At 59.4% G+C, this 20,266-nt stretch overlaps 3 protein-coding genes across 4 annotated transcripts; 1 reads left to right on the forward strand and 2 right to left on the reverse strand.

Annotated features, from left to right (window-relative positions):
- Window positions 1-1,808: 1,808 nt before the first annotated feature.
- Window positions 1,809-5,339, forward strand: TMEM269 (transmembrane protein 269). The gene is made up of 6 exons (XM_042022212.1): window positions 1,809-2,100; window positions 3,397-3,544; window positions 4,510-4,607; window positions 4,698-4,841; window positions 4,912-5,112; window positions 5,192-5,339. Exons 1-6 carry the CDS (start codon window positions 2,076-2,078, stop codon window positions 5,299-5,301), a joined length of 726 nt encoding a protein of 241 aa, XP_041878146.1. The 5' UTR covers window positions 1,809-2,075; the 3' UTR covers window positions 5,302-5,339.
- Window positions 5,340-6,202: 863 nt separating this feature from the next.
- Window positions 6,203-7,617, reverse strand: LOC121661733 (small vasohibin binding protein). 2 transcript variants are annotated; one of them, XM_042022213.1, is made up of 3 exons: window positions 7,365-7,617; window positions 6,471-6,592; window positions 6,203-6,391 (listed from the first exon to the last, which is right to left on the reverse strand). In XM_042022213.1, the coding sequence occupies exons 1-3, from the start codon at window positions 7,600-7,602 to the stop codon at window positions 6,305-6,307; spliced, it is 447 nt and encodes a 148-aa protein (XP_041878147.1). In that variant the 5' UTR covers window positions 7,603-7,617; the 3' UTR covers window positions 6,203-6,304. The 2 variants fall into 2 exon arrangements, with proteins under 2 accessions (XP_041878147.1, XP_041878148.1); XM_042022214.1 differs by lacking the exon at window positions 7,365-7,617 and adding an exon at window positions 7,264-7,332.
- An 895-nt stretch (window positions 7,618-8,512) lies between these two features.
- On the reverse strand, window positions 8,513-15,137 carry LOC121661730 (erythroblast membrane associated protein (Scianna blood group)). Its single transcript, XM_042022211.1, has 6 exons — window positions 14,956-15,137; window positions 12,879-13,295; window positions 11,798-11,893; window positions 10,585-10,841; window positions 10,401-10,516; window positions 8,513-9,230 (listed from the first exon to the last, which is right to left on the reverse strand). Exons 2-6 carry the CDS (start codon window positions 13,284-13,286, stop codon window positions 8,680-8,682), a joined length of 1,428 nt encoding a protein of 475 aa, XP_041878145.1. The 5' UTR covers window positions 13,287-13,295; window positions 14,956-15,137; the 3' UTR covers window positions 8,513-8,679.
- Between the last annotated feature and the right edge of the window lie 5,129 nt (window positions 15,138-20,266).

Consider the following 20,266-nt stretch of genomic DNA (forward strand, 5'->3'; position numbering starts at 1 on the left):
ACACCCAGATCCCATAGGAATTGACACCCACGGACACCCAGATCCCATAGGGATGGACACCCACGAACACCCAGATCCCATAGGGATGGACACCCACAGACACCTAGATGCCATGGAGATGGCACCCTCAGACACCCACATCCCATAGGGATGGGCACCCAGGTGCCACGGGAATGGGCACTCTCAGACACCCCGGTGACACAGGGCCAAGCACCCCAAGGTGCCCCGTGCCATGGCACCCTGCTGCCAAAGACACCCCAAGACACATCAGTGCAGTGGCTCTGGGTGCCCTGAGGACACAGGGATGGCCCCGGTGCCCGTCAATGGGCACCCAGTGACGTCCTGTCCCCCACGGGGCTGGGCCCCCCGAGGCTCCGGGATGGCCCCCTTGGGGTGCCCCAGGGCCGGACGCCCATGATCGTGGCCCTCCTGGCCTGGCTGTCGCTTCGCAACCGCCAGCACCAGCGCGTGACCAGCGAACAAAGAGCCCTTTCACCAGTGCCCCCGCCGTGACCAGCACCCTGGGACCCCCCAACGGGGCACCCCAGGCCCTCCCCCCCACCCTGGGACCCTGCAGCCATGGGTGCTGCTGCACCCCCCAATTCCCACTGGGAGCTGGGTGGAAAATTCCAGCACCAGGCTGTATAAGTTTTATGGGCCCCTCGTCATCGTGTCCTCGGGGACCTTTGTTCTCCCGGTGGTGGCCCCGGCGTCGCCTCCCCCGGCAGCCCCTCGCTATCGCCGGCCCTTTGCTCCAGGGGAGGGAGAGGCCGAGCTCCCCCAACTCGTGACACCCTTGCACAAGTTGGGGCCACCTGGCAGAGGCCCAGGGTGGGGGACAAGGTGACCCAGCCCAGCACAGTGGGTGAGGGTGGGGGGCACCAGCTGTGACCCCGGTGCCACTGACAGGAATTGCTGATGGGATGGCACTGGGTGGTGACACCTTTTGGGTGCCATCCCTGGGGTGGCAGCGGGGTGCAGAGCAGGAGTGTGGCAGTGCCAGGGGCTGGTGTGGGGCTGTGGGACTCATGTAGATGTTGTGGGATTGGGTGTGGGTATTGTGGGATGGGTGTGGGGGTTGTGGGACTGCCGTGGGTGCTGTGAGGCCGCCACGGGTGCTACAAGTCTGGCATGAGAGCTGTGATACAGCTGGTACAGACCTGGCAGGTCCTGTGAGCCTGGCATGGGTACTGTGAGCGTGGGATGGGTGCTGTGGGTGTGGGATGGGTGCTGTGGGTGTGGGGTGGGTGCTGTGAGCCTGCCAGGGGTGCTGTGAGCTGGAAATGGGTGCTGTGAGCCTGGCACGGATGGTGCAATCCTGGGATGGGCTGTGAGAGCCTGGCATGTGTTCCATGAGTGCGGGATGGGTGCTGGAGTGTGGGATGGGTGCTGGAGTGTGGGATGGGTGCCATGAGCCGGGTGTGGGTGGTGTGAGCCTGCCGAAGGGGCTGCAAGGTTACCAAAGGTGCTGTGAGCATGGCATAGATGGCCCACACCTGGAGAAGGTGAGGAGTGAGCCTGGAATTGGTGCCGTGAGATGGATCCAGGTGTTATCAGAGTGACACTCGTGCTGTGAGTGTGATATAGGTGTTATCAGTGCCACATGGGTGCTGCCAGCCCGGTCCTGCTGTTGTGGGCACGGTGTGGGTGCTGCGAGCCTGGCACCAGCGCTGTGGCTGGGCACAGGTGCTGCGAGCCTGGCACGGGTGCTGCGAGCCTGGCACCGGCGCTGCAGGGTTGGCACAGGCACTGCAAGCCTGGCACCAGTGCTGTGAGCCTGGCGTGGGCACTGGGAGGCTGGCAGGGGTGCTGGGAGGCTGGCAGGGGCACCGCGAGCCTGGCATGGCCCCCCGGCCCCCCAGGGCAGCTCCTCCCTCGCCGGTGGTGCCAAGCGGCTGCGAACCCCCCGTGTCCGTGTCCGTGGCCTCTGGCCGGACCCACCCCCGCCGGGTGACTCAGCCCGGGAGGCTTTTCCTTATATAACGCGGCACCGCGCGGAGCCCCACGGAGCGGCCCCTGCCTCAGTTTCCCCTCGCCGGGGCGTCACTGTCACCGCTGCCACGGCCGCCGCTGCCATGTGGATGGTGTCACCGCCGGTCGGTAAGTGTCACCTGGATGCCGGTCGGCCCCTTGCGAGGTGTCCCCCATCCCTAAAAGTCATCATTTGGGGTTAGTAGAAAAATTAGGGTTACTGGGGCAGAAAACCGTAAAAAAAAAAAAGAATTGGCCCCCCCAAATAGGTTAACTTTGCATTTCCTGTGGCTGAACCCCTTTTCCCTGCGCCTTGGGGCGGGGGATGAGATAGCCCCGGGGGCACAACCCCCTTGTAGCGCACCTGGGAAGAACCCAAATCACCTTGCTTCCCCCCCCCCCAGTAGTGATAAAAGCAGCGGGAGCGGCGCAGTGCTAAGGAATTCCCTCCCATCCCGGCACTTTGATTTTGGGGCGAGAAATGCCAGGAACGGGCGAGTTTGGAAGCCCCGGCAGTGCCCGGGTGCTGTGACGCTCACAGGTCCCTGGATCCGGTGCTGCGACAGCTCCGGAACATTCCCAGGGCTCCGGTCCTGCCTGGCGCTGGGAAGGGACGGCAAATCCCGAAGTCCCATTTAGCTTTCGAAGATCCCAAACTCACCAGTTTCCCCAAACTGAGGGATAAAGGTGGGGTGTAGCACCCAGCATGGCCTCAGACCCCCAAAAATTCCCGGTTCCGCTAAAGCAGGAGCGCCCGTCCCGGGGCTCAGGGGGGATTTTGCCGGCTCAGCCCGAGCCGGCGGCTCCGGGCGCGGTGTCCAAAGGTCGCTCTCGCCGCGGCGCTCGGAGCCGCCGACCCCCGAAAGCTCAGCTCTCCTGCGGTTCTTCCTGGTTTTCCCACCTGGGGAGCTGTTCTGGTGGCATTCCGGCGATGAGCCCGCGCGGGCTCGGCCCGGAGCAGCTCGGGGGGGCTCTGAGGGGGCTCGGGGGGTTTGTTTTGCTCTGACGTCCTGTTTTCTTTCAGATGAAGGATCTGCCTGGCTTTGGGACACGGCAAAGGCGGGGGGCAAAGGACAGGACCCTTAAATTCTTTCCCTAAAGCTTAGCCCGATAGGTATATAAGATCCATAGAGCTTAAACCGGGGTTGGCTTTTAGTCTAAGCTTGGGTTTGGCTTAATTTGTCTTTATTTTATTATGTTTTACGGTTCTTTTTCTTAATTTCTTTGCTTTTTTGGCCTCTTTTATTCCATTTTTGGCCGCCGGTGGGGAGCTCAGCAGCAGAGCTTGCACAAATCTACCCCCTGCTGCTTCCTAAACGGATTTTGGGGGATTTTGGTTTGAGGAGGGGGAACCCCTGCACCAACCTGCTATTTTTTGGGGGGGCTGCAGCCCCTCCCTGGTTGGAACACGGTCGGGGGTTGTAGGTATTTTCCAGTCCACCAAGAAGCTGGTGCTGAGTGAGCAAGCGGGATGGGGACGGGCACTGGAATTCCTCCGGAAAAACGCGGCCAACGGGCTCTCTGTGGCCAACCTCCTGGCTGGGCTCTCCTCCATCCTCTGCAGCGTCAACAGGTGGGGGAAACTGGGAAAAACGGGGTGAAAAATGGGGCTGGGGAGTGGGGGTCCCCCTGGTTCTGCCCTCTCTGTGGCCAAGCTGGTGGCCGGGCTCACGTCCAGCCTCTGCAGCATCAATAGCTGGGGAAAAAAAGGGGGAAATGGGATAAAAGGAGACGAAATGTGGTGAAAAAGATGCACAGAAGTGGGGGTTGCCCTGTTTTTTCTGGGAAAAGGGGGAAATGGGAGGGCAAAGATGGTAGAAAAGTGTGGTTTGCCCTGTTTGCTGGAAAAAGGAGGAAAGGGGGGCAAGAAGATGGAAATTAGGTGAAAATTGGGTAGAAAAGCAGGGGCCAGCCTGGTTTTGCTGGAAAAATGGGGGAATGGGTGAGAAACAGGGATGAAAAGTGGAGGACACCATGGTTTGGCTGTCTCCATGGTCAAAGGCTCTCTCCTTTGGCCTCTGCAGCATCAATAGATGAGGGGGGGAAATGGAGGATATGGGCTGAAAAGGGGTGAAAAAGAGGGCTGAAAAGTGGGAATCACCCCACTTTTTCTGGAAAATGGGGAAAATGTGATGAAAAAGGGGAAAATAGGGTGGAAAAGGTGGAAATATGGTGAAAAAGAGGATTGGGAAGTGGGGGTCACCCTGGATCTGCTCCCTCCATAGCAAACCTCCATATTCAGGCTTTCCTTCGTCCAAAGTTAAGTGGGGGGAAGGAGGGGAAATGGGGCAAAAAAAAAAAAAAAGAAAAACAGGATGAAAAAGCAGGTTGCAAAGTGGGGGTCACCCCGCTTTTGCTGGAAAAAAGGGGAAATAGGGCAAAGATGGGATGACCAGTGGAGATCACCCCAGTTTTGCACTCTTTGTGGCCAATCTGGTGGCTGGGCTTACCTCTCCACCCTCAATAGATGAGGCAAAAAAGGGAGAAAGGTGGTGAAAATGGGGGAGCAGGGGCTGAGAAGTGGGGTTGTTCCTCCAGGCAATACCAGCACTCCTGCTGGCTGCTGCTCCTGGGCTTCCTGCTGGATCTGGCCGACGGGGCCGTGGCCCGGCAGCTCGACGCCTGCTCGGCGCTGGGTGAGTGCATCCCCCCGGCCCAGGGGTGACCCATGGGGTGTCCCCCATGCCCGATGCCCACCTGGCCCCTGCCCCTCGCTGCCCCCACAGGTGCCAAGCTGGATGACTTTGCGGATTTCACCACGTTTGGGCTGGGCACGGCGCTGCTGCTGCAGCCCCAGGGGGTGCTGGGGGGGCTGCTGACTCTTGCCTACGTGCTGGCCGTCTTTGCCCGCCTCTGCTTCTTCTCCAGCGGTAAGATGAACCCTGGGCGTGGGGGGATTTGGGGTGCTGCCCCCCACATTGACCTCCTGGCACCCCACAGGGATCCCCTTCACCTACCGGGGGCTGCCCTGCCCCTACGCCTCAGCGCTGCTGGCCAGCACCTTCCTGCTCACCGGGGGACACGTGGCCCTGCTCCGCGTGGCCGCGGCCGCGATGATCCTGTTCATGGCCGACTGTGGCTTCTACCCCCACGACAGGGTGCTGGAGTCACAGCTCTGGAAGAAACTGGTTTATGCTGGAGGTAAGGATGGGATGAACCTGTCGGGATGGCGGTGGAAGGTGAGGAAGAGCAGATCCCCAAGGATTCTCCTGCTCCGTAGGGGTGGTGGCTGTCCTCCTGGCTCCAGCGGCGGTGGCTGCGGTTTATTGCCTGGCCTGGGCCATGTCCTACATCGTCTTTCCCTTCGCCCTCTGGAGCTGCAAGGTCTGAGCCCTCCCTAGAGCCTAGTAAAGCCTTCTTTATCCTCATCCTCCTCATCCTTGCTCCGGGTGCTGCTTCCTCCCTTTGCTCTTCCCACTGAATCTGGGTAGCAAAGGGAGCCTGCTAAGGTAAAAAAAGAGAAAGGCTCAACATCAGGGAAGCCCCAAAATCCCTATCCCTTGTGGGGGGAGGTGAGGGAACCCCCATCCCCCCACACCAACAGCAGAGACCCCCAAATCCTTGGGAAACAGGAAATTTAGGGTTTGCCCTGACAAGAGACCCCCAAGCCCTTGTCTGCACAGGAAACTGAAGTTTAGGGATCGCTCCCACTGCCCAGTGGGAATTCATTACAAAGGGAGGTTCACACTCCAAAAATGAGGAAGGCCCTCCCTGGGTGGGGGGCAGAAGATGCTGATCAAACTTCCAGAGGGTTTTGGACACGGGATTCACTGGGAACAGTTTGGAATTTGCCACTTAACCCGTGGCTGCAGGGAAATACCATCCCAAATGTGGTTTACTTTCACCCCCTCACTGCGTCATTGCTGGGGCAGGGAAGGGGGGAAGCAGGATTTGATCCAAAGTCTCTGGAAAGCCGGAGGCTGCCGGACAGCAGCGGCTGGAGCACGCAGGGTGTGGGTGGAGGAAGGAAGCGAAGGTCAAACCTGGTGCTGGAGAAACACTCAGGATCCCCAGGGAGGCTCCAGCAGCAGGAGCAGCTGCGAGATGTGGCTCCTGCTGTGTCCCCCCGGGACAAATCCCAGCTCCGGGAGGGCAGGACCCTTCCCCGCAGCAGGGAATGTCGGGACGGGGCCATGGCTGGAGCCGGCACCCGGCACCGCAGCTGCTCTGGCCCCGGCCCTGCCCCGGCCTCCCCCACGCCGTTCTCACCCGGAGCAAGCAGGAGCCGTGAGACAGAGAACCAGCACAGATTTTATTGATATAAAAAGAGCGATTTGATAATAAATACCGGGGGATTAGAAAAGAAGGGGGGGGGAGGGCGGGGGCCGGGCTATCATTCCCCGGATTCCTGCATCTGCTTGCAGAAGGAGTCGAACTGCTGCTGCTCCAGCTCCGTCATCACCCGGTTCAGGGCGTAGATCTGGGATTGGGAAAGGGCAGATGGCAACGGGGGTTCGGCCAGGGCTGGGCCGTGTCCCTCCCCATTCCCGCCTTCCCACCTCCGCCCGCTGCCGCTGCTTCAGCTCCTGCTGTGCCGACCTCTGCTTGGCCTTCTCCAGGCGAGCCGCCGGCTCCCGCGGCTTCGGCCGCTCCTTGCGCGCCCCCGCGCCCGCATCCATGGCTGCGGCACGGGGGAGTCAACCCGGGGCCCCCGGCCCACCCACGCAGGCCCCCCGGACAACCGAGGGTAACACGGGGTGCCCCAACAGCATCCTGACCCTCACAGGGGACTCCCCCCACATCCATCCTGGGCCCGACAGGTGACCCCCAAACGCATTCTGAGCCTTACAGGCGACCCCTAAATGCATCCTAAACCCTACAGAAGGCCCCGCCCCCAATCCCAGCCTGAGCCGCAACGGAGACGCCCCCCCCCCGCCAAACCCATCCTGACTCCCAAATCCATCCTGAGCCTCTCAGGTGCCGCCACACCCCCACAGACAGGGAGTCCCACAGGGCCCCCCAAGGCTTCCTCCCGTCACCCCCCATTCCCCAGCTCCCTCAGCGGCCCCATCTCCCCACCCCCTATCGGCCCCAGAGTACCCCCAACCCCACAGACACCCCTGTCCTAAAGCCCCCCAACCTCCTCTCCATCCTCACAGCCCCCCCTGCACCCCACTGCCCATAGAGACCACCGTCCCAAGCCCCCCAGGCCCCTCAAAGCCCTCTCCATCTCCCCAGCCCCCCATAAACCCCACCACCCTCAGCGCCCCACAAGGCGCCCCTCATGCCTCACAGCCTCCCCCACACCCACAGGCACCCCACTCCCACAACTCCGAGCGCTCAGTGCCTCACAAGATCCTTCCCAGGCCCACAGTGGCGCCTCAGCCCCCTCCAGTGCCCCGGTGCCCCCTCACTCTCCCAGCCCCCCGCTGCCCCCCCGCACTCCCCGGTACCGGCGGGGCTGTGCCCGGAGCAAGATGGCGGCGAACCGCTTCCGCCACTCGGCGCTCGATTACCCGCCCTGAGCGCACGCGCGGAGCCCACGGGCAGGCTGCCACAGCGCCGCCTGGCGGGCGGGCGGGCGGGGACCGGGGCCGCTCCCGGTGTCCCCCCCGTGCCGCTCCCGGTGTCCCCCCCGTGCCGCACTTGTCTCTCACTGCCCAGCGCTGCTGTGTCCCACCCCCGATACATCACCCCCCGCACAGCCCGCCCTGATATATCACCCCCCTACCTATCCCTCCTCTAAGTAGTCCACCCCTATATATCACCATATACAGCTCACCCCTATGTATCTCCCCCATTGTACCATACTCCTGACACAGCCCGGGCCCTAAACATCACCCCATATATCACTCTACTGTACAACCCACCCCTGTGTATCATGGCCCCACATAGCTCACCCACTAGACATCTCCCTCCATATACCACACCCCCTACATAGCCCCCCTCTACAGATCACAGCCCCATACAGACCAGCCCCTACATACAACCCCCATATACCGAACCCTATACAGTGCAGTCCCTACACATTACAACCGCCATACACCATATCCCTGTACAGCCCACCCCAACACATCACACCCCCTGTACAGAGCACTGCCTGTGTATCATACCCCCTGCACACGGCGCCCCCTCTGTATCACCTCCTGTATACAGCCCACTCCCCATATACCAGACCCTCTGTACAGCCCACCCTACACAGCTCAGCTCCTCCTGTACATTCCAATACACAGAGTGTCCCCTCCATGGACATACGGAGCCCTGCCCATGCTTGGGGACACCGTGGCACAGCCCGGCCCGGCACAGCACACATTGGCATGGCACACCAGGCCACGGTGCTGTACGTGTGGCACCCATGCCACAGTATGTGTCCCGTGGCATGGTGACCGCCGGCATGGTGTGACACCCGTGGTACCCCCGGCACGGTGAGAGACCTCTGCCATGGTACAGCCCACCATGGCACAGTGCCATAGACCAGGGCACAACGGCCCCAGCACAGTGTGGCACCCCTAGCACAGTGACAGACCCCTGCTGTGGCACCCCACGGTGCCCCCAGCCCATCCCAGCACCCCCACCCTGGGGCTCTTCACCACCCAGCCCCTTCTCTCCAAATCCTTTATTGCCGTATCCCAGCCCCCCGCACTGGGATTCCCTGGAAGCACAGGACCGAGAGAAGCGGGCGGAATGCCAGATCCTGCCCAGCACCGAGACCAGTTCCTGGAGCGGGAAAACACCCATCAGGGTGGGGGGACACCCCAAAACCCCCCGTTAGATGCGGACAGTGTTGATCCGCAGCGGCTGGACGTTCTTCCCATTGGCATGGCTCTGCCCAGGACTAAAATACGAGCACAGCTTCCCGGGAAACCTCTCCCGGAAGGTGTAGAGCCAGGACATGTCATCGGCGTTGTAGAAGATGAGGAGCCCCTTGTCATAGTCCAGGAAGACGCCCACCTTCTCCAGCTTGCCCTTGACGTTGAGCCGCGTCCAGGGCTCGGTGCAGGCGCTGTACTGGTTCCCGTCATGCATCACGATGCAGTAGAACCCGCGGCTCGGCTGGATCTGGATGCTGCCCTTGCGGGTCACAGCCTCATGGGCCAGGCCGATCATCCACTGGGTTTTTTCGGACACCACCACCTCCCAGTAGTGCACCCCAGCGCCGAAGGCCTCGGCGCCCAGCACCGACACCTCCACATCGAAGCGCCGGGGCGAGTCCTGCAGCGGCTGCGGGTGCAGGTTGCCGTAGGCCACGATGGTGCAGTCGTCTGACAGGATGAGGCGGTGGTGGGCAGTGCCGGGGTCCAGCGTCAGCGCTGCTGGCACTGGGACACAGCAGGGATAGGGGGAAAGTCACCGGGGTGGCCCTGTCCCCATCCCTCACTGGGGTGTCCTGTCCTCATCCTCATCCCTAGGTCAGTGATGGCCCTGTCCTTGTCCTCACCAGCGCGTCCCTGCCCCTCATCAGTGACGTCCCCATCCCTTGGCACTGCATCCCCTTCCCTCACTGGTGATGTTCCCATCCCCTTCTCTCACCAGTGTCCTCATCCTCACTCCTTGCCAGTGATGTCCCTACCATTGCTCTCATCAGTGGGTCCCTGTCCCTCACTGGCGACGGTCCCATCCCCTTCCCTCCCTGCCGCTCATCACTGATGTCACTGTCCCCAGGCAGCAGCAACCCCTTTCCTCAAAAGTCATGGCCCCATCCCATCCCTCTCTGGTGTGTTCATCCTCATCCCTTGCCAGTGATGTCCCCATCCCTGGCCAGTGACATCCCCTTCTCTCACAACTGTTCTCCCCATGCCCATCCCTCACCGGTGTGTCCTCACTCCTCACTGGTAATGTCCCTAGTCCTACCCCTCACCAGTGTGTCTCTGTCCTTCAGTGGTGATGTCTCCAATCCCATTCCTTGTCAGTGATGTCCCTATCCTTCACCAGTGTGTCCTTGTCACTCACTGGTGATATCCTCATTCTTCACTAGTGTATCCCAAACCCTCACCAATATGTTCCCATCCCTCAGCGATGATGTCCCTGTCCCCATCCCTCACCAGTGCCTCCCTATCCCTCACTGGTGATGTCACCATCCCCTGCCTGTGACAAAATTCCTGTTCTTATATCCCTACTGGTGTGTCCATGCCCCTTATCAGGGATGTCCCCATCCCTTACTGGTGTGTCCTTAACCCTCACCAGTGATGTCCCCATCCCTGTCCCTTTCCAGGGTGTTCCCATCCCTCACTGGTGTGTTCCCATCCCCATCCCTTGCCTGTGATGTCCCTACCCCTCATCGGTGATGTCCCTGTCCCTCAGAGATGGCCACGTCCCTGTCCCTTACTGGTGATGTCCCTATCCCTCGTTGGTGATGTCCCTGTCCCCATCTCTTGCTGGTGATGCCTCCAACCCTGTCCCTCACCAGTGTGCCCCCATCCCTCACTGGTGTGTCCCTGTCCCTGATGACCTCCCCATCGCCCGCCACTCCCCCGTCCCTGTGTCCTCACCGGGATGGATGTCCTGGAAGAGGGATTTCCAGATGGTGTACTGCAGTGGGCCCATGTACTTGGAGGTGGGGAAGTCCTCGTAAGTCAGGTTGGTCTCATGGATCTTCCCCTTCAGCCTGCGGAGAACACACAGTGCCTAGGTGGGGGTGACACCAGGGACCCCGCCGTCCCTGCTGCCACCCACCTCTCGGAGAGGGACGCCACGCCGGCCAGGAAGACGTGTTTGTCCGCCTCGGCCAGGCGCTCCTTCAGGATCTGGGTGCCCTCCTGGACCTTGCGGAGCTGCTGGCTGTAGCGCTGGATCTTGTGCTCGATGTCGCTGAGCGTCCGCGCCGTGTCGGCCTCCAGCTCCTCCAGCATCGCCTTCTGCCGCTCCCGCAGCAGCCGGTGCAGCCGCTCGAATGCCTCCCCGATCGTCGCCCGCAGGCTCTTGGCTGAGGACTTGGGGTGCAACGGGGGGTTAGGAGCACCCAAAGCTCTGCTGGTCACTCTGTGAGTTCCTTAATCCCCAAATAAGTATCTAAAAGGGCATCAGATCAGGGAATTCTGGGGGCTACATGGGTGGATTTGATCTTGCATCCTTAAAAAATGGACTGAAAGGATTCTAGAAGAACCACCCAAACAGCCTTCTGAAGAACCCTAAGAGAACCTCCCCAAAAAAACCTAAAAGAACCCTAAAAAAACCTCTCAAAGAACCTTTCAAAGAACCCTAAAAGAACCCCCCCAAGAGCCCTAAAATAACCCTAAAAGAACCTCCTGAAGAACCTAAAAGAACCTCCCAAAGACCCTTCCAAAGGACCCTAAAAGAATCTCCAAAAGAACCCTGAAAAAACCTCTCAAAAACTTTAAAGAGCTCTTAAAGAACCTTTAAAGAGACTCTCTAAAAACCCTAAACCTCCCCCTAAAAACCTCTAATAAACTCTAAAACCCCTCAAATGACACCTTTAAAACCCCCTAAAAAAAACCCCAAGAAACCAACCTAAACTAAAAAAAAAAAAACCCTAAAATAACCCCTACAAACCTCTAGACCTTAAAACACCCAGTCACTGGTGGGGATGGGGAGAAAATTGAACCTTGCTGGATACTGAACCCCTAAGTGAGGAGATAATTAATTAAATTAATCTAAAAAGTAAATCAAAGCAGTACTGCAGGAAATTACAGAGGGGTGAGCAGCCCCATGGAGGGATTTTGGGGTACCACAGAAGTAAAAAATGGGGCAAATCCATGAAATTGTGGAATTTGGAGTGTTTGGAAGTTCCAAAACCAGGCTGGTAAGGGTCAGGATTGGGGTCATCGGGGTGGCAATGGGGTTGACCCCAATTCTGCTTTGGGGGGCTGTGAAGGGCTCGGGAAAAATAGGGGGTCCCCAGGGGTGACAGTGGTGTCCCCACATGTACCTTGGTCTCGGCCAGCTGCTTCTTGAGGAGCTGCAGGGCTTCCGTGTGGCCACGCTCACTCTCCTGCAGCCCCTGGAGCTGCTCCTTCAGCTCCCGCTGGGGACAGGGAGGGAAAATCCATGAACAGGGCATTTGGGGAAAAAAGGGATGCCACAAGGAGCTTTCCCGCCCGAACCAACCATGGGGTTATGGGGCTGTGGGATGGCCAGGCCGGGAATGGTCCCTGTGGAATGAGGGTCCTGCCTGGGGTAGGCGGTAGCAGGGCCTGGATTAGAAGGTCCTGCTTGGGGGACAGCTCAGCAGAGCCATGGGGTGGTTTGAGGGTTCCTAAGGACTCCCAGGGGGGATGGAGAAGGGGGATCCCAGGGGGGCAGCAGCAGCAGCAGCAGAAGTGTGGATGGATGGATGGAGGGATGGATGGAGGGATGGATGGACAGGAGGAGGGCATGGGGCTGACCCCAAGGCAGACAAAAGGGCTGTGGGGACAGACAGATGGGAGGAAGGCATGGAGCTGACCCCAATGGGGACAGGAGGGGTGAGCGACAGACAGACAGGAGGGAGCCGTGGGACTGACTCCAACAGGGAAAAGGAGTGCAGGGAAACACAGGGTGCAGGGACACACGGACAAGAGGAAGTCACAGGACTAACCCCTGTGGGGACAGGAGGGGTGCAGAGACAGACAGATTGATGGGGAAAGGCATGGGACTGACCCCACAGGGAAAAGAAGAGGTGCAGGGACAGACAGGAAAATGGCAGAGGGATGACCCCCACAGGGACAGGAGGGCTGTTGGGACAGACAGACCAGAGGAAGCCATGGGACTGACCCCTTTGAACCTCCATGGGGACAGGAGGGGTGCAGGGACAGACAGAATGACAGGATGCAGGCACAGGGCTGACCCTGAGAGGGAAAAGAAGGGGTGCAGGGACAGACAGATAGGAGGAAGCCACAGGACTGACCCCCACGGGCTCAGGATGGGTGCAGGGACAAAAGAGATGGGCACTACCACAGAAGCAAGAGGGACCAGCTGGACACAGCAGCCCCAAGGAGCCACTCGGGGTAGGGAATCCCATGGGGACCCACCTGCAGCTCCTCGAAGGCGTCATCCACGTTGGTGACCTGGTGCTGCTCGTGCACGGCCGGCTCATCACAGAAGAAGCAGACGACGGCGCGGTCGGTGAGGCAGAAGAGCTTCACCTTCTCGTGGTCCTTGCAGGGGAAGGGGCTGCGCTGGGCGCCCAGGATGGCATCCAGGGGGAAGGCGCTGTAGCGCTCCACGATGTTGGCCAGCTTCAGGCTGGGGGCCAGCGTGGGCTCAGGGAAGGTGCGGCGGCACTCGGGGCAGTCGCGGGTGCCCTGCGGCTCCTGGCGCACCCAGTGCTCGGTGATGCAGCGGCGGCAGAAGTAGTGCTCGCAGCCCAGCCCCACCGGGTCCTGGTAGATGCTCAGGCAGATGGAGCACAGCAGCTCGTCCTTGAGGCTGCACGCCATGGCTGGGGGCTGGGGAGAGGGGCACGGGGTCAAGGGGGCTGGGGATAGGGGCACGGGGCTGGGGGGGCTGGGGAAGAGGGTCACGGGGTCAGGGAGGGCTGGGGAGAGGGGCATTGGGTGAGGAGGAGAGGGTGAATGGGGGATTGTGGGGAGGGGGACCGTGGGAGGACAGGGTGAGTGGGGGGCTTGGGATGATGGGGAGAGTGTGAATAGGGGGCTTTGGGTGGCGGGGAGAGGATGAACGGGGAGATTAAAGGGGGAAAGGCTAAAAGAGGAGCTTGGGGTAGGGGAAGGTTGTGGAAGGAGAGGGTGACTGGAGGGCTTGGGGAGGAGGAGAGAGCAAATGAGGAGGCCTGAGTGGGGAGAGGGTAAAGGGGGAGCTTGGGGTGAGGGGGGATATTGTGAGGGGAGAGGGTGAATGAGGGAGCTTCAGAGGGGAGAGGGTAAAAGGGGGGCTTGGGGCAGGAGCAGTTGTGGGGGAGAGGGTGAATGGGGGGGTTGAGGCGGGAACCTAAGGGGGGCTTAGGATGGGGGGAGGTTGAAGGTGGAGAGGGTGAGTAGAGGCCTTGGGATGAGGGTGAGAGGGTGAATGGGGGCTTGGGAGGGTGAGTGGAGGGCGGGGGGTGGGGGGAGGTTGGGGGGGGAAGTTGTGGGGCGAGAGGGTGAATGAGGGTTTGGGATGGGGGGAATTAAGGGCGAGAGGGTGAGTGGGGGCTTGAAGCAGGGGGTTGAGGGGGTGACTGGGGGATTGATGGGGAGGGGGTGAATGGGGGTGCTCGGGGTGGGGAGGAGTGGGGGGAGTAGGGGTGAGGATGATAATGAGGGGATGGGGGTCAGGTGGGAATGGGGATTGAGGGGATTGTAATGGGGGGCAAGGTGGGGGTTGGGATGCAATGGAGGGGCTGGAGGGGCTGCAGTGGGGGGAAATGGGAGTGTCAGGAGGCAATGGGGGGCTGGGGGATTTACAAAGAGGGGGAATAGGGGGGTCAGGATGCAATTAGGGGTGCTGGGAGGGTCGCACTGGGCGGAATGGCAGGATCAAGCCACAATAGGGGAATAGGGGGTTGCAATGGGGGACTAAACTGCAATGGGGGGGTCAGAATTCAATGGGGGGAATGGGAGCATCAGGATGTAGTGGGGCAGATTTGGGATAAAGGTGATCAGAGCAACACTGGGAGGGGACACAATAGGGTTGCAATAGGTGCGAGGCTGGGGGTGAATCAGATACAGGGGATACAGAGTGGTCTGACGGGGAACTGGGGGTACCAGTGATATTGGGGAGGTGGGGCCGAGGCTGCATCAGGGGGCCTGGCTGAGGCTGAATGGTGGGAGGCAGGGATGGGGCTGAATTAGGGGCACAAGGGTGGGTGGGGCTGAGGCTGGATTTGGGGTCCGGGGCTGAGGCTGGATATGGGGAGTCGGGACTGAGGCTGGATTTGAGGGGGTAGGGTTCAGGCTGGATTTGGGGGCCGTGGGTGAGGCTGGACTTGGAGGGGTCGGGACTGAGGCCAGATTTGGGGGGATCGGGGCTGGGGCTGCCGGCGGCTGTACCGGGGCCCCGGGTTTGATCCCGTCCCCCCGCTCCCGGCAGGACCCCGGTTCGAGACCGGTCCCCGCCAACCCCCATCCGATACCGCCCCGCGTCTCCCTCAGCCGCCGGTGCCCTCACCCAGCCGGTGCCCGGTGCTGTTCTGGTGCCGTGCCCCGTTCCCAGTGCCGGTGGGGTTCGCCCTGTCGGTGCCGGTGAGGTTCGCGCTCCCGCCGCCACCTCAAGAGCGGCCCCGCCGCGACGGGCCGGGGGTGGGCGAGCAGGAGGGGGCGCGGCCGCGCGGCACTTCCTGCCCGCCCCCCCCCGCGCCCACAGTGGGCCCGCCCCCACCCCATTGTCCCCCGCGCGGCGCGGCCTCACCGGCGCGTACCATCGCCCGCGCGCGGGGGGGCTCTTAAAGGGGCCACGGCCTCGCCAGCCTTGTCCCATCCGTCTGTCCGGACAGCCGGGCACTGACCCTTCCCCATCCTGACCTCAGGCCCTTTTTCTGTCCCTGTCTGTCCCGCCGTCCATTCCTTTCTCCTCCATCCAGCCATCTCACTGTCCAGCCCTTTGTCCATCCATTTGTCCATCCATCTTTCTGTCCCTCTGTCCTCCCATCTCTCCGTCTGTCTGTCTATCCTCTGTCCGTCCATCCATTTGTCCATCTGTCTTTCTGTCCCTCTGTCCTCCCATCTCTCCATCTGTCTGTCTGTCCTCTGTCCATCCATCCTTCCACCCATCTCTCGGTCCGCTGTCCAACCTTCTCCCCTTCTAGACCTTAATCTCTCTAGCCATCCATTTGTCTGTCCTGTCTCTCTGTCCATCCCTCTGTCCCTCCGTCCATCCCTCCACATCTGCTTGTTACCCTGTCCACCCATCTCCCCATCCAGTCCTTAATACCTTCATCTGTCCATTTGTCCATCCCCCGGACTCTCATCTCTTCACCCACCCATCCATCCATCCATCCATCCCTTGCTCTCTCATCCCATACATTTCCCTTGTCCAGCCCTTAATCCCTCTGTCTCTCCATTTGTTTATCCATCCTGTCTATCCTTCCTTCCCCTGTACTCCCACGCCTCCATCCTTCTCTTCATCCTGGTTTTCTGCACCCATCAGTGACCAGAGCCACATGACCCCACAGGTGACACTGACAAACCCATTGTTGAGAAAACACCACTTTCCCCCCAAAACTACCGATTTAGCCAAAATCACAGAGAGGAGTTTTGGGTGCCAGGCACCTCCTGTGTCATTATGATGCCTGCCATCATGATCCACAGTCAGGACCAGCTAGGACCAGTGGCAGCACTCATAACGAGGTGTCCACCCCCTGGGATCCCCAGGGATCCTTTGCTCCCGCCTTGAGGGACCAGAGAGACAAAGGAGGAACCCCTGGGGTGGGGGTAAGGAGAGCTGGAGGATGGAGGGGGCAGTGGGGAAGGGGACACAGTTCCTGAGGGAAAGTTGAGCTGCATGTTTGGGAAGAGGCATGACTGTCTGGCCAGGAGCCAACAGGAGCACGCTCCTTGGCTTTCACCGCTGGATCACCCCACTCCCACTGCTGACACCCCCTTTCCTCCCCCCAAACTCAGGTACACCCCATCTCCCAGCTATCCCCATCTCCTTCCAGGGAATAACCACCCGCTCTGTTCCTCTTCCTGCTAGGCCCCAAAAGCTTGGAAACAGCTAAAAAAAAATAACAAGCCCACATGGATTTGTTTTTTTTCCTACTTGCTTTCCTGCTTTAGGAATTCAGGTCATGTCTCCCCTCTGGGACCCTCTGGGGACTGAGGAACGACTGGAATGATATCAAATAACCATGGAAAGAAGGAAAAATCCTTTTTTCACCCCAGATCCAGATTCAGGGCTAGGGGATCCCATCCCATGTAGTTAATGGGTTCTTTAATTGTATCCTAAGCATTTGGCTGAAATTTCCAGGAATTTGGGGCAATGGAGAGCATCATCCCACTGGAGCCTGTGGCGCTCAGCCAGCACTGCCAACACTCATCCTGGCAGATCATTGGGCAACGAAGGGAAACCACAGGGTGGTTTGGGCAAACAGGGAAATTAATCCCAGTTAATTAGTAAATTGGCTTTGTTACCTCCTGGTAAACCCTGTGTGAGCCGGGGGGGGGGCTCCACCATGCCTTGATTCCTGATCTTTTTATGGGATACACAGCCCTTCCCTGCTGCGGTTCCAGCAGGCTGGAGGATTCCACGATGTGGTGAGAAGTGTGGGTGATCCGGCAAAGCCGGCGGGCAGGGAAAACCTGTCTCCTCCCCACGTGTGCTGCGTGTGCCGGGAATGCTGGCGGGAAGGGAGGGAGGCCCCGAGGAGCCGCAGTGCTGGAATGTTCCCCCTCGCCGCTGGCGGGATGGGCACGCCGGGACATGCCCGCTCGGCTCTTGGCATGTGTGTTTCCATCCTGGCATGGCTCTTCCCCTTGCTGGAATGCCGGGAGCATCCCGCCTGCTCCTGGAGCACACCATCCCACTGGGGTTAATCCCAACTTTGTTTATGGACCCCCTTCCTAAGGAGGATCCCGCACTCCTCCATAGAGGAGGCAGGAAGCTGCCCCACACCATGTCTCATCTCCGCAGTGCTTTGCAAACAGTAACTAATTAATCCTAATTAACTCGTTACCTAATTAGAGCCCAAGGGCTCTCCCCTTTGCAGGGACAGGGGAAATTCTGGCACCTCAGGGGATTTTTTTTCCAGCATTTACTAAGCACCCCAAAACCTCCATGTTTGCTTCACACCAGCATCAGACAGTGCCCTTTGTACTCCCCACTGCTGCCAATCCAAGGAGAAAAACCTACTTTTTGGGGTTGCTAATGCCAAGAAGCCTGGAATGAAGATTTTCACTCATCTGGATAGCTGACACTAGGAATACTGGCATCCCCAATGCCTGGTGTGCCCACCCATCCCAGGGGAGCCCACTCTGGTAGGTGCTTTCAACCATTTTTTACGGAAAACAAGGGATATTTGGGGAAGGAAAGAAGTGGGTGGGTGGGACGAAGGTGTTTCCCAAGGAATTCCCTTCCAAGTGTGCCATGATCCAGGACAGAGGCTTTGGAACACTGGAAAAGTTCGTGGGGATCCCAGTGTCACCACTCAGGGACCACATTTCTCACTGGAAAATCCCAGTTTGCCATCCATAAAAATCTCCTTTTCTCTGCTGAGTCAGCTGGAGGTCCTGGATGGATCTGGCTTCTTGGTGCTGCTGGAATGGGAAGGATCTGCTGCTTTGCACAGGTCTAACAGCCCTGTGGCTTTGCTGAAACCCTGTGGTGGTGATTCCGGCATGATTTCCCTCCAGTCCTGCCTTCCGTTCCTTTTAATCGCGGTTGGATCTATCCCGGGAGCAAAACCAGCCTTGGAATCATATTTTTTCAGCAGGCAAGAGCTAATTTCCTTCATTTTCCAGCCCGGGATGGAGCTGGGCATGGGTTTTGTTGTTTTTTTTTTTCCCCTGCATACCAACCACCTTCCCAGGAAAGGGGCCCCTTTCCCACACCCAAGATTAATCCACCCAAAGTAGGGTCAGAAAAAAAGCCCGGAGTGTCACTTATCCCAGCCAGTCCCAACAAGGAAAATCCCAGGAGATGTTCACCAATCCTTGGTGGACCCCACAAGCTCAGCAGTGACCCACACCGTCTCCTCCCAATGCAGATTTGGGATTGGTTAACTCCACTCCCCCCGCAAAAAAATCAGAAAATGCCTAAATTGGTGCCAAGGTTTAAAACCACTGGTTTCTTAATCACAGGGGGAAAAAATCCCACAGCAGAAGTGAAAGCCCCGATGGAAATTAACCCAGCCAGCGGGAACTTGGATGTTAGAACAACTCGGAAAGCTCCAGGGGGATCCAGGCTCTCCCGGTGTTCCATTTTGGGGTGACGCTGATGCTGGGTGGCAACTTCTGGGTGTCAACATCCAAAAATCAGATAAAAAGGGAGTTTTGGAGCTGCTGGCTCAGGTTCTTGGTTGAGTCATGGATAATTAATGGATCTGGGGACCTTCCAGGATGGGCAAGTGCTGGGTGATGGGGGATCCCAGATGGAGGGCTGACGGAGCAGTGGGAATGTGGGGAGGGCCAGGGACAGGCCCAGAGGTCCCCACAGGGGATGGTGCCTCCATCCCAGCTCCATTGCTGTGGCCAGGACCTGTTCCAGGGGCTTCCGACGCCCCGGGTAGCTGCAGAGTGATGTCCACTCTGTGGTGGAGACCTCTTGGGTGCCCATCCCATCCCTTCCCATTTTCCCACCTCTCTTGGAGGTGCCATTTCCTTTCAGGATATCCCTCTTCTCTCCATCCTCCTCTGACAGAACATTTTGGGAAAACATGAAAAAGATCCCTAATTTTGTGGTTTTTTTAAAAAACAATTTTTAAAGTGGAAACTCGGAAGCTCCACGGGTCATTCCCCTGAACCTAGGAAAAGGAGGAGGGGAATTGGCGGGATTTGCCCCTGCTTTTCATTCCCCTTTGGGTGGTGTCTGTGGATTTGGGGGGCTGCAAGAGACCCACAGAGGAGCTGGGGGGACTCCGAGATCAGGGGGATAACCTGAGAGGGGCTGGAGACCCCCTGGGAAATGGGGGGATCCTCAGGGGGGTGAGGAGGTACAAGAAGGACTGGGGGTGTCCCTGAGGGGGCTGTGGAGTCTCACAAAGGGGCTGAGGGTGTCAGAGGCAGAGATCGGGGCGCTTGAAGATCTTTGGGTGGGCTAAGAGGAACTGGGGGGCTGAGGAGATTTGGAGGCACTAAGGAGATTTTGGGGGGTTCTGAGGAGATTTGGGGAGGTGAGGACACTGAGAGGTCCTGGAGGCAGTGAGGGAACTAGGGGGTTGAGGTTTGAGGGATCTGAGACTTGGCAGGGTCAGAGAACTGAGGGGATCCAGGGCTTTGAGAACTTTGTGTGGGCTGAGGGGAAATGGGTCTCTGTGGAGATTTTGGGGGTACTGAGGTGAACTAAATGGGCTGAGATTTGAGTGGGCTGAGGAGATTTGAGGGTACTGTGGAAATTTGTGCGGGCTGGTGATACTGAGGGAGCGGGGCAGGCTGAGAACTGATGGGATCTGCAGGGTGAGGAGACCTGTGGCAGCTGAGGGAACCAGAGGGGCTGAGGAGATTTGGGGGCCTGAGGGAACCAGGGAGCCTTGTCAGGGCTGAGGGGGTTTGGGGTGCTGAGGAGGTTTGGGGGGTAAGGAGGTTTGGGGAGCCCTGCCAGGGCCGAGGGGACCGGCGAACTGAGGAGGTTTTGGAGGGAGGGAACTGAGGAGCCCTGATGGGGCTGAGGAGGTCTGGGGGGCTGTGGACACTGAGGAGCCCTCCCGAGCCTGAGGGAACCAGGGGCTGGGGAGATTTGGGAGGCTGAGAACACTGAGGAAGCTTGGGGGACCAAGGGGGCTTGAGAGGCGGCGGACCACGGGCAGCCCCCCCGCAACTGAGGGAAG

This window comes from Corvus kubaryi, unplaced genomic scaffold, assembly GCF_017639235.1.
Source record: "Corvus kubaryi isolate FWS band 111438036 unplaced genomic scaffold, C.kubaryi_AGA036_p1.0 37189, whole genome shotgun sequence".
Lineage (NCBI taxonomy): Eukaryota > Metazoa > Chordata > Aves > Passeriformes > Corvidae > Corvus > Corvus kubaryi.